Source organism: Amblyomma americanum, chromosome 1 (genome assembly GCF_052857255.1).
Source record: "Amblyomma americanum isolate KBUSLIRL-KWMA chromosome 1, ASM5285725v1, whole genome shotgun sequence".
Lineage (NCBI taxonomy): Eukaryota > Metazoa > Arthropoda > Arachnida > Ixodida > Ixodidae > Amblyomma > Amblyomma americanum.
Window position 1 is genome coordinate 260,001,051 of NC_135497.1, and position 16,630 is coordinate 260,017,680.

General features: G+C 43.6%; 1 protein-coding gene across 1 annotated transcript in view; it reads left to right on the forward strand.

Moving 5' to 3' along the window:
* The window catches only part of Pcl (polycomb protein Pcl), a 101,377-nt gene that overhangs the window by 59,118 nt on the left and 25,629 nt on the right, over window positions 1-16,630 (forward strand). The window contains exons 11-14 of the mRNA XM_077649113.1: window positions 5,024-5,076; window positions 8,444-8,555; window positions 14,207-14,333; window positions 14,437-14,504. Coding sequence (XP_077505239.1) covers window positions 5,024-5,076; window positions 8,444-8,555; window positions 14,207-14,333; window positions 14,437-14,504 — 360 coding nt within the window. The remainder of the gene's footprint in view (window positions 1-5,023; window positions 5,077-8,443; window positions 8,556-14,206; window positions 14,334-14,436; window positions 14,505-16,630) is intronic.

A 16,630-nucleotide genomic window follows, 5' to 3' on the forward strand; every position in this document is an offset into this window, starting at 1 on the left:
TTAAAGCTAACATCAGCTGCATTCATCATCCCCACGAGGGCACGGCGATGAAAAATTCACCTCGCCGATTGTGCACTTTTCAGAATGAAGGCCACACTGGAAAATGAACATGCCGAAATCCTTACTATACATAGAAGAAATAAATGAAAAATTTGTAACATGCCTAATGTCTGCAGCAATAGAGGCTCTCCCACAAACGTCTGAAATTGCATGAAAAACACAAAGTTTGATGGTCAGATGAATGCAAATTGGCTAAAAAGCAGCAAAACAAGGCTTGGGGCAGCCTTCGCAGATATCCCACTGCAGGAAACTTGCTCACCTTCAAAAGGGCTAGAGCCAAAGCACGATACATTAGACGTAACGCTGAAAGGGCGTCATGGCAACAGTACACGGTAAACAGCTCAATATCATCAAAGAAAATGTGGGAACAGGTGCGGAAATTCACAGGGAATTTTACTTTTTTCACATTTCCAGTGCTAACAACACCCTGCACTCAAAACAACATTAGAAGAGCAGGCAGGGCAAAATATTGGGTGAGAATTTTTCCACAGTTTCAAGCTCATCCAACTACACACACACACACTCCAAAGGCATAACATAAAACAATTGTAAAAAAAACTTCCCTTCAGAACATGCACACATGAATACTACAATCGGCTTATTACACTGCAGGAACTAAACATAGTACTAACTTCGGTAAAGAGACAGTACCAGGCCCAGACACTATACATTGGAGCACCTTGAGCGCTGTAGCCTTCTGTATTCTCTTAAATTTGGTCTTCTTGAAATTTTTCTCGATTGCTTGAATAGCTTTTTCTTCATACGTTCCTTTGGGAAGCACAACAAAACCACCCTCTTTGTCGGACTGTACTATTATTAAGCGGTGTCGTTTTAGGTAGCTGACAACCTTTTTCTGTTGAGGAACGCGCTTTGAAGTTCGACTCACGTTGTTTGCCACGGATTGAGCTCCATCAGAAATGGCTTTGTCTTTGTCTCGCTCCTTGGTTCTTCCGGCTATATGCCGCACCATAGCCAGTAGTTCAGGCTTTCCAGCGTTCGGCTCAAAGCAGAATTTTGGACCTTTCTCAAGGATTCCGCGAACTTCGTCCGAACTTCACCCACGACGTCGACCTTGCTAGGTGCCGTTGGAAGTGCAGCATTCGTCCTGTCGTATGTGTGTCTTTTTCGTCCCTGTTTTTTCGTGCTGCTTCGTTTTCTCTAGAAAAATGCGTGACGGCTCTGAAGTATTTTTCATCAGTGTTTTCAACCACTAACGCTGTTATCCCTTCCATGCCTGGCTTTCCAGTGACCTCAATGCCAGAAATAGAAATTAATGCTGATGGAATAGTCAACTTAGTTATAGGTGCACTAAAGAGGAATCTGAACTCGTCTTTTTACACGTTCCGGTCATCCTTAAAAAATTTGAATTATTGTCCTGTGCGGCCAGTTGCCCTAATTAAATCGGATTAAACGTCCCGGCTCCCGCTTTTTTTTTTTTTTTTTTTGAACTCAACGCGCTAGGTAGGAGGAGTCAACCAACAAGTCAGCCAGTCCCGTGGCGGCTTGCCGCTCGGCCGTCGGCGGAGTGATACGTAAATCAAAGAGTCCACGTGTATTTTTATTTCTGTGGGCCTAGTCTGTGGCTGAAACTTTATTCACAGAAGCCAAAAAAAAAAAAAAAAAAAAAGCGAAAGCGAAGTCGCCACTGGACTGGCTAAAGGCACTCCATGCGTTGGTTGACTCTGCCTACCCACCACGTTGAGTTCAAAAAGAAAGGCAGGAGCCGGGACATTTAATCCGATTTAACTAGGGCAATCGGCCATACAGGACAATAATTCGAAGTTTCTAAGAATGCCCAGAACGTGTAGATCGAGCTGCCGCAGTAAAAAGACTAGTTCAGATTCCTCTTTAGTTCCTCAAACTGTTGTCATCAGCTGGATGTGACCAAATTAGCTACAAAGTGTTAATGAATACTATCGAAATGTCAAGTAAAATACTGTACCTATTGCTCTCGCAGTCCCTCAGTAATGGCAAAGTCTCTCACTATTGGAAAAAGCAAAAATAATACCTATTTACAAATCAGGATACCGGTCAAAAGCAAACAGTTATCGACCCATTTCACTCACCAACATCCTGTCGAAACTCCTTGAGCACGTGCAGCATCAAATTTAATTACCTTGAATCACTTGACTACTACCCGCACCAATATAGCTTGTGAAAGCTACTATCGTGCATAACGCAGCTTGCCAAATTCACTCTCGACATCCTTCAGTACGTGGAGAATCACTTACAAATTGATGCCGTAATTCTCTTATTTTTCTAAGGCTTTAAATTGTGTTCCGCATAATTGTCTGCTAGCCAAACTTGCCTTACTTGGAATCCCGCAAGCATTATTCATCTGGCTCGAATACTTTCTGAAAGGGTGCTTGCAATTTACATTCGCTAACTGTTGCTGCTCAACCCATACTGACGTCACATCAGGTGTCCCTCAGGGTGCAGGATTATCACCGCTGTTATTAATCTACATAAATGATCTCCCAACTAACACAAAAACCAAACTTCGACTTTTCGTGGATGACTGCATCATTTACAACATCATCCATGCCCCTGAAGACACCATTATTAAGCTACAAACTGATGTACACACAATTGCATCACAGTGTGAAAAGATGGCACATGCTGCTTAACCTAAGCAAATGCCAACTCATGTCCTCTTGTAAGCAAACCTTTTTTAACAGCACTCTTGGTAATCCACAATGAGATTTAAAATCAGGACCACCTGAAATCAGACTACTGGCTTATCAGACATGTGAGGGGATACCCAAAAGAACTTATTTGCTCATATTTTAAGCACAGACCTTCAATCCCCTTCAAAGTACTCTCCACTTGCACTAGTACACTTGTCTAATCTTTCATTCCATTTTTAAAACATTGTTTAAATTCATCTTTTGTGATGCTTGATAGCTTTACTCCATCTCAGCAACATCAGCAAAGCGCTTTCCTTTCATGTGTCTTCTTTTCACTCTAGGAAACAAAAAAAATTTCGCATGGGTCAAGGTCAGGTGAGTATGGGGGTGGGGTCAGGAACAGGCGGTCATACCATTTTGTGTCAAGAATTGTCGTACAGACAGGGCTGTGTGAGCTGGGGCTGTCCCGATGGAAAAACCAATCACCCGAGTGCCACAAATCAGGCCACTTCCACCGCGCACTATTGCGCAATCTCTTGAAAACTTCCAAGTACAAAGCTTGGTTAACCGTCTGACCCTGTTGAACAAACTCTGAATGGACGACTCCTCTCACATCGAAGAAACAAATCAGCATTGGTTTGAGGTTTGATTTTATCTTACGAGCTTTCTTTTGGCGAGGCTATTTGAAGTTTTCCACTGGCTTGATTGTTGCTTTGATTAAAGATTTGATTCAGGAACACCCGAGTTTTTGCCATTGCGTCGTCCTTGTATCCTTGTACGTCGTTTTTAACATTTCAAGAGTTCCTGTTCACTTTTTCCAAGGCAAAAGCAGAGTATCACCGCCGCACGCTGTTCGCGAAACTGGCCACTGCGAAAACGACACTCACACAAAACAGTTGTCACTATAAACCACCAGAAAATTAGATTGGTTTCTTTTGGGTACTCCCTTGTACGTACCCACAAGCATACCTCACCAATGAATTAGAAGCTGTTCAAAACCGAGCTGCGCTGTTTATCATGTCTGAGTACCCACGTGATACTAGTGTCACTGCATTAAAACGAGCCCTTTCCCTCCAAAGTCTTCAATCATGTCGCATTGTATCACTCCCGTGCCTCCTTCATTCCTTTCTCTACCACCCTATTAACAGACACTCTCTGCTATAGACCCCATTAAGAATATCCCGCCGCCTAAACCACAGTCATCCAATAGCTGTCGTGAAAGGCTGCACATCAGCGATGTATGTTTCATTCTTTGGAATGCCCTGCCTGATAATATTGCTTCATGCACAGATTGAGCAATTTTTTGCACTTATTCTGTGTTTTACATGATGTTTTTCACCTTACCAAATAATCCGACCCTGTACTACTCTCTTCTCTTATGATTTTTTGCTTTGTTTCATTCCTTTGCTTTTTGTTTTTGTTATTATTATTGTTGAACGGGTATCGGTATGATGTTACACACTGTTCTTGCCCCTGCTTTATGTAATGCCCACAGGCCCTTAAGGCTTCAATAAATGAAATGAAATGGGTTGTTAAGGAACTTTTTCTACATTTTTTTTGGTTTCGATTGGATTGGGGCTGTAGCCAAAGACCTGCCATGTGGAGCTATGCTAATTATATTGTTGTTGAAGTACATCACCACATAAAAATGTTAAATTTTGTCCAAGCACCATAATTTTGAAGTATAGTTTGGTGATATTATGGTTCACAAAATTTGAGGTGTTTGACTCAGCCAAAGAAACAGCATAGCTCCACAGTTCAGTTCTTTCTGAAGTCAACGGTATAAGATTAATTGAAATTGTACCATAAACACATACTAAAACTACCGTAAGGCTACTCTTGTGAGCAAAAAACACAAAGCTGAGAAAATCGCATTTGAAGTGCGCGCGCCAGTCATTCGGAGGTCGTTGTAGAGGCCTCGAAAAACAGTGGAATGCGGACGTTTAAAAAATATTTCACAGTAGTGAGTAATACCAGGTAGTGGGAAAGGGGCCCAGCTTTCAAACAAAACCAAGATGACGGCAATTGGGGATGTGGTCATGGGAAGCGACAGGCGCAAAGTCCTGCCGCATTTTGCTCCGAAATCGCTATTTCGGGGCTTCGTAGATGCGAAATAAGTAGATATTTTAGTAGTGCCAGGTCGAATTTACTTTACACCTTGAAACTTTTTAGGCAGGAACTTGAGTGTAATGATCCCGAATGTGCCATTTTTTGTATTTCAAGACCCACTTCTCCTCTTTAATGGTTTTGGCTGTCGCTATTCTTCCTTTTTTTTTTTTGATGAAGTCGAAAACTGGTACTTCTGTCTGTGCTAAATTTGTGATTTGGTTTTCCAGGTGGAATATGAAGATGCTTCAGTGTCGGCTCTGCCGGCAGTGGTTTCATGAAGGTGAGAACTGATGCTAAGGCATCATTTTATCGCAAGGTTTCCAAACAACACTGACTACTGCATCTCGCACTTGTTACATCAGTTAACTTGCACTTTCTTTGTAAAATCGACTACAAGCACTAAACAAAATTGTTGCATGCTCAACATATTAAGCCTTGCAATTAACTAATCTATTGACGGCTGTTGAGAACTGGTTTGGCTGACTAGGTCGCTGTGCACTCTCGGGTTGGAAAACAAGGTGCAACACCACACTGCATGCCATAGTGTGAGTACACAATGCAGTCGATGAGTGATGATCAACGTGTCTGCAAATAGGGTTAACAAGCACTAGTGCTTTTATCATTTGCGATCACTATCATTAGAAATGTCGCATTTACAAAAAGAGGTCTTGGAAGGATAGCGAAATAGCAAAGCTGCGGCACGGCACACATGTGCCTGAACCTGCAGCCAGTTAGGGGTGAATGCTTTTATCTCAAACAGTTTTTATCTATTAGAATCTAAAACTCTTTTGCGACAGCATTTTAGCCCTTCACGTAGCTTGAAGTGCGGAGAAATTGATATGTGTGGGCTGTGCGATTTACGTCCCATCCTGAACAGCCGTTTGGAAGGCATTCCACAGCCAGCGCTCTGCCTTCAGGCAGCGCAAGGAAGCGTGGAGAGACTGTCCCGCACATATCGTAGCCCAAGTTTCTGCTCTTTGTTTCCCGAACCGTCTTTTTGCATTTTGTCTGCAGTGTGCTTCATGATTCAGTGCAAAACAGCTTAGCATGCTTCATGACAGCATTCCCTGAGCTGTCATGTTAAATCGAATTATCATGTTTGACTTTTTTACTGAACAAAGTAATGATTTCCTAAAAATTGTATTCAAGTTTATGGCTACTACTCTTGATTTCTCCCCACTTCCCATGCCCAGTAGGCCTTACAAGCGTAAATTATCAACAAGTAAAATAAAGTTTGTGCGCAACACATCTTTCCTTTTCCATGGCTGTGTTTTGCAAAAAGCATTTCTTTTTTAGTCTAAGTTACCTGCGTTAGAAATTATTTAATTAAAAATTATCTATTCAATTGCAACCGAAAATGTAATGTTTTCCCACACAAAGGTTCTTACCCTGAAAGAACAACGCTGAGTCATGGGTCGAAAGCACTCGCTCCATTCTACATGTCTCCTCTCTGTATGCCCAGCCATCCATGCTGTTTGAAACACTGTCCTCATCTAGCTTCACAGCTTTCTGGAAGCATATGTGTCTCATGTCGGCGACTTGAAGTATTGAGTGGAACTGAGTGGTGGCAAGAGGCATACTTTGCGGCGTTTGAGCACAGAAGTTGGTTCGTATGGTAAATACGGTAAAAGCCCGCGTATAATACTGATCCGCATGTAATACATGACGTGTGATTTGAGGATAGCAGGAACGGAAGAAAAAGTTTTCATCCGCATATAATGCGACTAAGGAAAGGCAGTCAGCTCGAAGATGTTCTGGAAGTCGTGGAAGCTGGACGCCCTTTGATTATTTGTGTACGCCGCCGTGCCGGATACAACGCATGTAGCGCGAGCGTCAAGTCCAGGGGTGCCACAATCGCGTCTACTTGCCTCCTGTGCCGTGAGCATGCACAGACCAGTTCTGGCATGTGCGCTGGTGTGTACACTTTGGAAGTGTGTGTAGTTGGTGCTTTAGTGATCATCATCGACGGGTTTGCTGTCTTCCGAGGGGGCCCTTGCCAGAGATATCTTTCCATAGAAGCATGTCTTCGATACCATCGAGTACATTCGACATCCCGCATTTCTTGAAATCAACCAGCAAGCTCCTTCGGAGTGCTGGCCCAAGCATCCGCAATCCAACTGCACAGCATGGCTGGAGAGGCTTGTGTCTGGCGGCAGTAACTGCAGGCTCTTCCTACCTCATTCAGACCATGTAGCAGCACTTGATGTGGTACCGATGCTTTCGGCAGCTGCGATTACTTTCCCTTTAAAAGCAGCCGAGTGCTTCTTTTGCAGTCCCAATACCATGCGAGGTGCGATCGTCCTGGGCGTCGCGAGGTCAGGTCAGCATAGTGAAATGGCGTTGAAATCGAAACCACCGACCTACCTGCACCACTGCTAGACAGCGTCTGCTCTCGCTGGAGGAGTGAGGGTGATGGCGCTCGATAATAACAAAACCAGAACTGTGGATTTTGGCCGAAAATTGTTGGGATCAGCATGAAATATGAGGTGGAAATTTGACATGCTAAGATTGAAAAAAAAAAAAACTTCATATTATATGGGAGTTTTTACGGCATGCAGCGTGACCTATGGACTGCGTGAACAGCCGCTAGCTGATAATACTATTTTCAGGTTCTCGCTGGCCAGATTTCCTTATATCCAAAATTTGGCACAGTTCCTTTGAAGATAAGCACGGTGACGAACACAGCACACAGTTTATTGTATGACATAAAAGCTTTTCACCACACCAGTATTTTGAGACAAGCAAATACGCTTTAACAAATGTTTACTGTGTTCATGCTCTGTAGTTGCTCCACAATGCATTTTTTTTTTGCTCGCTCCAAAGCGTAGCTTAGCTGTCCCACCCTTGTGTTAGGTTCTTGTGAGGCTATGAGGGCAGAGCATTTGACCCACTGGGTGTTTGGCTGCACTTCAAGTATACGAAAAGCTTTAGGTTGCTTGATTGGTTCAAATATGTTTCCACGTGATGTGCAACCTTTGTCAAAAATACAAGGCATCCAGGTTTGCTTCTGTGCCATGTGGTGTGACTCATTTTATGTCTTCAGTGTTCTAAGCCTCTCCTAGGTGAGAGGAACTGGTGTCTTCACTACTCCAAAGTTTGGATTTCTAGGTATTCTAGAGAGCCCCCACTACACATCTTTGAAGCAAACCCCTTTTGGCTGTATGTTTTTGAAAAAGGCTGTACCTTGTGCACAGTGTGCTCAATAGATTTTTACTCTTTGGTCCATTTAAACACTCTTCTGGTCACCTTAGACGTGAACTGAGCCCTTCAGTTCTTTCATTGCACTTGCCCGACAGGCTGACACTTTCCATGCACTATAGGGCTATTTATTAAACTATATATGACCAGAAACAGTTCTGGTATTTATCAGGATGTGCCTTCTCTATTTTGATGCATCTGTGCATATGTGGTCTGCAAGTGTTGTGATAAAGAAGCATATTTTGGCTACCTACAAAAACTACACTTATGTTTTCCATACTTCATGCGTGACCCAGGCCTCATGTTGCGGTCTTTTCGCCTTGAATGTTTATCGTGTAGCCTCCGTTTGTTTATTCTTTGTGTACATGGTGACCTAATTTCTGACTCGATGAAGTACTAGGAAGGTGGCAGATAACAGAAATTACTATAACCACACCTTTATGTTTCAGCTTGCATCCAGGGCCTTGAAACCCCATTGCTATATGGCGACAGCTTTTACTACTTTACATGCTCTGTGTGCAATAATGGACCAGAAGTTGTCAAGCGGATGCAGCTGACTTGGTTTGTTCTGCTTTTACTGTTTTTAGTTCTGTTGGGCCGAAAGTTAGCCATTCACTTCAAGATATTGCTTCTTGCGAGTGCCTAGAATGCTTGTTAGCCAACTTAACGGTCATTTGCACACACACAGATGCTCTATATAATCTATATAATTTTATAGTTACTTATTTTATTCAGAGTAGCTTTAATTTCCAAAATTGTGTTAACTCTCAACACCGTGCACCTGCTTGGGAAGCAGAAACCCTCCAGTATGGTATCTCTCATACCCCATGCACCCTTTTTGAGCATTAAATCCAAAATACCACCATCAGCAAACAAGCATGCAAGCACAAACGCAGCATCCATCTACAGTCGAACAAAAGTTGGCGGGTTGCAGATTCGCAGAAAAAAATTTAATCCTGTTGCCTCGCTAGCCAGTCAAATGGTATTCTTTGAGCAGATGATGGAGCACGCATTTCTCCTCGTGTTTCTGTGCATTTCATTGACCTGCTGTGCCTGACCACGCCGCAGTAAATTTATTTTCAGAAATCCACATCCCGCAAACTTCTCTCTATGACTGTACTAAGGCCGGTAGTACAGTGGAGCCTGTATGCATTGAACCTGGATGTTTCAAATTCTTAGCTATATCAAACGCCCAGAATATCCCTGTTGAAAATCTTTTGTAATAATAGTCTTGCAGTAATGGAACTAGCACGGTTGCAGTGCAGTAAGGCTAGATAGGCTTATCTATTGCCATTTTTCTATACTGAATTATATATCGCACTATTCTGCTATCCCCTTCGAGAATGACTGGGGAAAGACATGGAAGTGAAAAGTAGTCTTAGCGCCCATAGGAATACATGGAAACAAAATTTTTCAAAGCAGTTTTCTGATTTTGCAGTGCACCTGTAATACTGTCTCTTCATGAAGAACAACCAAATTCATCCTAGGACGGATTCAGGAAGTACAAAGCGTCATTTCGAAGGCGATGTATTTTTAAAATACCGTGTTATGTGAGCGTGGGGGTGACTGCCGGCTGGGGCTACGGACCGGGAGCCCAGGCCATTGGAACACTTGTAAGCAAAACTTTTAGAAATATTTTTCTCGTTTCACAGAGTACCCATGGAAGCGGCTGTTTGTTAACAGTTGGCAAGTGCTTTAAAGAAGGGTGTGGGAAAGTATGGTCATTTCGAAGCTTTCTTTTTAAAACGTCATGATCAATGTGTTTATAAATCCGGCCATATCCCCAGAAGGCATCCTATTCGCCGAGTGTCTCCCCGAATCGCACAAGCTTGTCGTGTAATCAGACATTACATCCGACATGATTTCACGTGTGCTACATTTGCTCACTAATACAGTCATTCAAAGTAGACAGCCTAGACAGAATTACCTGAAAAAGCAATTCTCAAACGCCATGGAAAGCGCACGAAATAGAACCACGCATTGTAGCAGATGGCACCGTTGGTGATACTCCCGGTGCTAGCCATGGTGCTAACCCTCTGCTACAAAGTGCAGTTTGTTTATCGTGCTATTTGAGGACTGTCTTCAATGTAAACCTTGCTATCGTTTGACCAATAATATTTGCGAGAGAATATAGCGTGCGTGGCAGAAATGTTAGACTACACGAGAAGGTTGCATGATTTAAGGAAACACGTAGCGAATAGAGGGCCTCTTAGGTGTATGTCCTGCTTTGCAATGCTCTGTTATCATGGTATTTTAAAAAGATAGCTTCAAAATGTCGAAGAATACTTAGTCATATTCTTCCTCAAAGCACCCGCCAACTGTTAACGAATTGCCACCTCCATGGGTGCTCAGTCAAACGAGAATACAAAGTTTTGCTTACACGTATCTTTATGGGTCGTGCTACTGCCTCATACCCCGGTTTCACGGTGTTTTGAACATACATCTCCTTCGGAATGACGCTTGATACTTTCAAAAACCTGTTTTAAAATGAGTTTAGTTGTTCTTCACCAAAGGATGACATCATAGGTGCAGTGCAAGATTAGAAACCTGCTTTGAAAACTTAGGCTTCCGTGTATTCCTGTGGGCGCTAGGCCTACTTTTCAGCCTCGGTCAGATCCACCTGCCGAGCACACCCACTTTGTTTGTAAACACGGTGTTGGTTTATATCCGGATTTGACTCTATACAGTGCTTTGCGTGCTTTTGTGATGGGATGTGCTGCATCATAGATATGAACTTTCTTTTTATTAGAAGTGCTTTTGCTTGCTTTTACTTGATTACAAAGCCATTTGCTTTCCACTCCTTCTGCAACTACACGTGTAGGTAACATTTGCAGGCCAACCCATTGATCAGGATCGAGTGGTAATGTGCAGTAGCTGGCTGCTGTGGTGCCTCAATGGTTATGGTGCTTGGCTACTGACCCGAATGACGTGGGTTTGATCGCAACCACAGCGGTCACATTTCGATGGAGGTGAAATGCAAGTGGCCCGTGCACCATGCAGATAGATACCAGTGCAGAACCCCAGGCAGTCGAAATTTTCTGGAGCCCTACGGCACCCCTCATAGCCTGAGTTACTTAGGGACGTTAATCCTCATAAACCTAACATAAACCATGTGTATGCTCCATCCCATAACTAACCTGCAGCATTACCAAAGACAGAGACCTTCTCTGCCAATCAGCAGAGTGCGTTAAATGTGTTCCTCCGAGCATAGTCTGTGTCATCTGCTCGCTGTGTGCACAGATATGGCTAGAAATAGAGTATAAATTGACACTGTCGACGTAGCATAAGTGTACGCCCATTTACATATGCCAAATGCAAGCATTTTGCGGGACATTACGCCATTTGTCACATTGGCACTTTTAGTTCAGTGTACGCAAGCGGAGCCTAGGGCCGCCATCTGGTTGTTAGAATGGGAAGCATTTTTGTCAACAAACCAACACTCGTTTTCAGGACTAGAAGCACCGGAATTGTCACTCTAAATAAAAAATACAACAACTTTATCGGTCATGCATTTTTTATAGGCAAGATGAGACGAAGCGAAAGCCCAGTGCCTCACATATGGCCAGTGAACGTACTGAAAATGGTAATAACAACGAGAATTCCATTCAAGACGAGAAACCCTGCTTTGAAGGGCACCGCTATTTTGGAAATGATGTTTTAGAGCTTGCAAGAATCATGCACGCTTAACTCGGGAAGTAGTACGTAACATGAGCGTGTGTTAAGGCTCAATATGAAATAGCATTTGGTGCATATGCACTTTAAAGCACACTATCCCATATGCCCGTATGCCTATTCTATACTGGCACTACATTCATAGCTTCTTTGCCTCGCAGGCGGCATCATGTTGAGTAAAAACAACGTACGACTCGTACTAAGACATACGAATGTGAAGCTGAAATCGAAACATTCGAGAATAAGACTGGACTGGATGCGGCGGCAGTGCATACTTTGTGCTGCCACAGCATTCAATGTGGTGGCTGTGAGGTTTTGTGATTCTAGCAATAGGAGCGGATTTTAAAAAGTTTTAGCATACCGCGTTCCGCTACCATTAAAGGGAAGCTGAAATGATTTTTTGAGAATTCGAGGTTTTTCAAGAATTTGGATTTATGAATCTTATAGGTAAAACATGCAGATTATTTTTTTCACAACCATTTAAGGTGGTGATGTAATCATCACTTAAACTACGATGATGTTCAGGCTTCTCCTCACTGCGTTGGAGCTCACGGGGAAACTCGTAGTGCAGTTATTGTCACCGAAATTTCAGATGTCAGCTGTCTTTGCCTACATGCTGCTGTGTGTCGTTCGATGCCACCAAACAATGCTTCGTGAGCTTCACTAGAGAGTTTTATTATAGCGTACACAGACATACGCAAAGGCAAAGCGTACGCTACAAAATAGTGTGCTTCGTACTGCGCATGCGCTAAACGCTATTCCAAATCGAGGCTTAACGTACGTGCACGTTTCGTACGCTATTTCTCGAATTTAGCGTGCATGCTCTTGCGTACGCTAGGAAAAATAGCGTTGTCAAGATGGTGGCGCCCACGCCACCCGCTTCGGAGAGGATTCGTCAATATTATTGGGTTTTTAGGCATATTCATTGCTTTTAAATGGCACACGTGATATTCGCCTTGCCTCCCCTCACTGACAGCGGAAAGAATGACAGATAAACTTGCCCTATTTTTGATTCTGTGTGACGATTCCGCCGTTCTTAACCCTATTAAGACGCCGCCGACTGTGGATTGGTTTGATTTGGATTTTTACGACAAGGTAGTGATAACCTTGCCAAACGCAATCGTTTCGGCAGTAGGCAGAAAGGTCTGAAAGGCCTCAACATGACGTTTTTAAAACTGCTCGGTTCAATTACCTAAAAGAAATTAGGCCCTGACTCGACTGAACTGGTGATGAACTGGCTATCTACGCGCTACGACTTGGATAACCTTAGCTAAGTGCAAAATATGTCACAAAATATTTTCACATTTTAACACCAGACTGCACCACTGCAACCTGCACTATCGTTGCGTTCGGTTTGGCATACGATGAACTAAAAGTGCTCATGCAATTTCCAGTGTAACCTCCCGCTAAATGCTTGCATATAACGTACGTAAACGCTCCTACACTATACTACATGTGTCCAATTTTGATGCCATTGGTTTTCTTCCTTGAAACAACTGTTTCTTCACTGGAAACGCAGCGCCGTCATATGTTATCTTATTATTGGGGCCTCTGTTTATTGCTATGCACTGCATATAAGCCCGAATGCTGACGCTGCTTTATTCGGCGATTGTGCCACAATTTCAAATGCTAGCGCAAAACGGTTTCACAGGCTTTACCTGCATGTTTCACACATTTGGCCGTTTTAAACTCATCGAACAACTTCATCTGCGGTGAGCTGTCTGCGCATGCACAGATGGCCCTGAGGATTGCACGCCGGCCACTGCACAAGCGCAGTTGGGTCCCCGCTTCGCTCCCTGCGGAAGCGGATCACAGTAGCAGATCACACTGTGCTGAAACTGTATAATAACTAAATTATTTTTTTACACTTCAATTTTCTTGTAAAACATAGTTACTAGGAACGGCAAAAGCTGGTGCACAGTGGCGCATCATTTTTCGCTGTATATGAGTCGCACCGACGAAAACAAAAAGATGAGACTTATACACCGAAAGATGTGGTATATATCTCTGCCAAACGCTTACTTTTCTGCGCCAAAAGGCACTTTTGGCTGCTCCAAAAGCTGCTGCAAAGTGACCTCGGACAATCACATCACTGAGTGCCCTGTTGAAGCGTATGTGCTTAATGGGGTATGTAGCATTAGGGTACAACTAGCGATTCATGGGTGCAAACTTATCTTCACGCTCTTTTGTAGGTTATGTGAATGAGAGTGTTCTGGAGTGCATTAGTGCCGTCTGCAGTTGGCTCCTGGGCTTCATAGACTTTCTTGAACATGAGCTGCAAACCATTGTCCGTGCTCAGTGGAAAGTTGTTTCATGACCATGTCCCTGTACTCGCATTGCTGCCACACTCCACTGTGGACCGTTTACTTGCAGAAGATTAATATGCTAGGCTATGCTGAGAAGCAAAATTGCAGTGCCTTTCTATTGCTATAGGACTTTAGGCTAAAGAAACAACTTCTTTAGAGGTTAGAGGATGGTGATGATTCTTTAAATGCTGTTGTTGTCTTATTTGACCCTTGCTATCTGTACTTATTTTACAGGATGGACATTACCCATTTGACATTGTACAACTTGGTCATGGAACGTCGTAAAAAGTACTATGACTTAGATGACGTAATTCTTCCGTACCTCAACTCTATATGGCTTGCTTTGCAGCTGCCATCTGATGTACGTACCTCTCTGTGTCATGCTATTGTGGTTCCTAACAAGTAGGCATATTACTCATCATATTGTAACAAATTTCACAATGTTTTTCTTCTCTTTCAAGCAGATTTTTCGATGTTCTGTCCGTGAAAGGCGAACAAACATATATGAGTGCCTGTGCAGCGACATTTCTAGGTAACACCATTGTTCTTTTATAAGCTTGTCATCATTTGGTAATGTATATTAAAGTGAAGGCCCCTGCCTCCATGAACGGGCGCGTTGGCACAAGATGAGTGTCGGCTAGTAATTATTTATGTGAGTGTCACTGGCATTGTTCTGTGAATGTGAGGCCTCTAACGGGGCACTCTGAATTTTCGATGCATTGCTACATTCTTGCTGGAGTGAAGTAGGTGAATAACACCGTGTATTCAGAGTTGACATCGTGGCTATGCTCACAAAGCCATGGCTGTGTGGATCCTTTATCTATGAACACATTAGCATCTAACTTGCACTTTCATCTAACTTGTGTGCTGTCTCCATTCTTTCTGAACACTCAGCTGTAGTTGACTTACAGGCTGACAATGTGTCATAATCATAATTCTTTTTTTTTATTCCATTTTCATGAGGTCTCGAACTCCTCCCTTGCGTGATATTCGTGGTCGCATTATGTATGTGTAAATACGGTGCTTCCCAGCACTTCAGCAATGAAAGAGTTGTAGCACCAACTTGTCCAAGTATTTTTTGCACACTCTGTCATTGATGCTGCCAGCCAGCACAGCATTGCCATTTTGGTCACATGCTTTAAGTAACTAATAGAATTGCTCCTGAAACACAAAGAGCTAGAGATCAGCATTCAAATGAGACCAAAATGACCAGTAGAAACTGTTGCTAGGGGCCTCACACTATGTGCGGTTGTGTTGGGCTCGTCTGTTTTTCACAGCATTTGTGTGTGTGTCATTAGCAAAGGTAGCCTCATCACTCTTCCAAAAATGTAGTACATTGCTTGCTTGTTTGGCTTGTCTGTGTCAAGTCCAAACAATGTGCCTGCTGCATTTTATGTGAGAGCTTCTCCTCACATTGCTCAAGTATGCATCATGCCCGTCTGCTGTACACAAGTCTGGTACAAGAAGGAAAGTCCCCGCAAGGGGCCGTCTGCAGATTGCAGACGTTGGTGAGTGGCGACACCACAGGTTCCTGAGCATCCGCAGGGACATCCCCGCAGGGGCATGATGGTGAAAAGTGCATCACCACGGACCCGTGCACCCGCGCCCAGCCGTGCGTGGCATCACCGTGTCCGGGGAAAAGGGGTTCCTGGTGGTTGAGCCGATGCCGAGCGTTTGGACCTTTGAGGCCCCTCGGCGGAGGCAACACACCACTTTGGCCCCAGCTTCCTGTAGGTGGCACCTACGGCCTGACCCGACCGGGGCAAATCGGCAGTCGCCTTTTCCTGTCCTCCCCTCCATCTTTCACTTTCCTATCCTCTTTCTTACAACTCACCTGTCCTCTATTCACATCTTAGTTTTTCATTTTTTCCTGGTGGTGAGGGTTAACCTTGTGTGGCCAACCACCCTAAGTTGTGTTGTATTTGGTTATAGTTAGGGTGTACAGCTGGCGTGGGCACTTGCTTGCAGGTTCCTGTCCCGTCCCTTAGTTGGGCTCCGGGGTGGGTGCCTGGCACCATGGCTGAAAAACTTAATTTTTTATGGCACCCCTCCTTTCCATACCTGATCACTCTTTCAAAAGAGGGCGGAACGATGAAGTTTTTCCAGAAAATAAAAGTATCATTCCCAAAGTTCCACGTTGTTCATAGCGAAACAGAAGGAAAACCAGAAAGACTTATATCCCCATTTTCGGTAGCAAAGTGCTTGACAGATACCTTTGGCCTTGTGTGCAAGGTCTCAAAATTGGCCAGTGGCGACTTACTGTAGGTAGGAGGCTCAAATGCTTGAGTGACTTTTTGTCCAACCGTTCATTTCAAGTGCGCCTGGGTGCCACTCTTTCTAAGAACTTTATTTGAGAGAATGGCGTGCCTCGGGGGTGCATTTTAAGCACCGCACTTTTTATAGTAAAAACGAATTCTCTAGCAAAAATAATTCCGATGTCCATCATGTATTCAGTCTATGTCGACGACCTCCAGATTGCTTGCACATCCTCTAGCGTTACATCGTGTGGGAGGCAAATACAGCTAACAGTAAATAAACTAACAGTATGGGCAGATAAATATGGTTTCATGTTTTCTATGCAAAAGTCAGTAGCTGTTCTGTTCTCGCTTAGAAAAGGACTGATCCCTCCCTGTATCTAAGTGGTCACACTACCAGTTA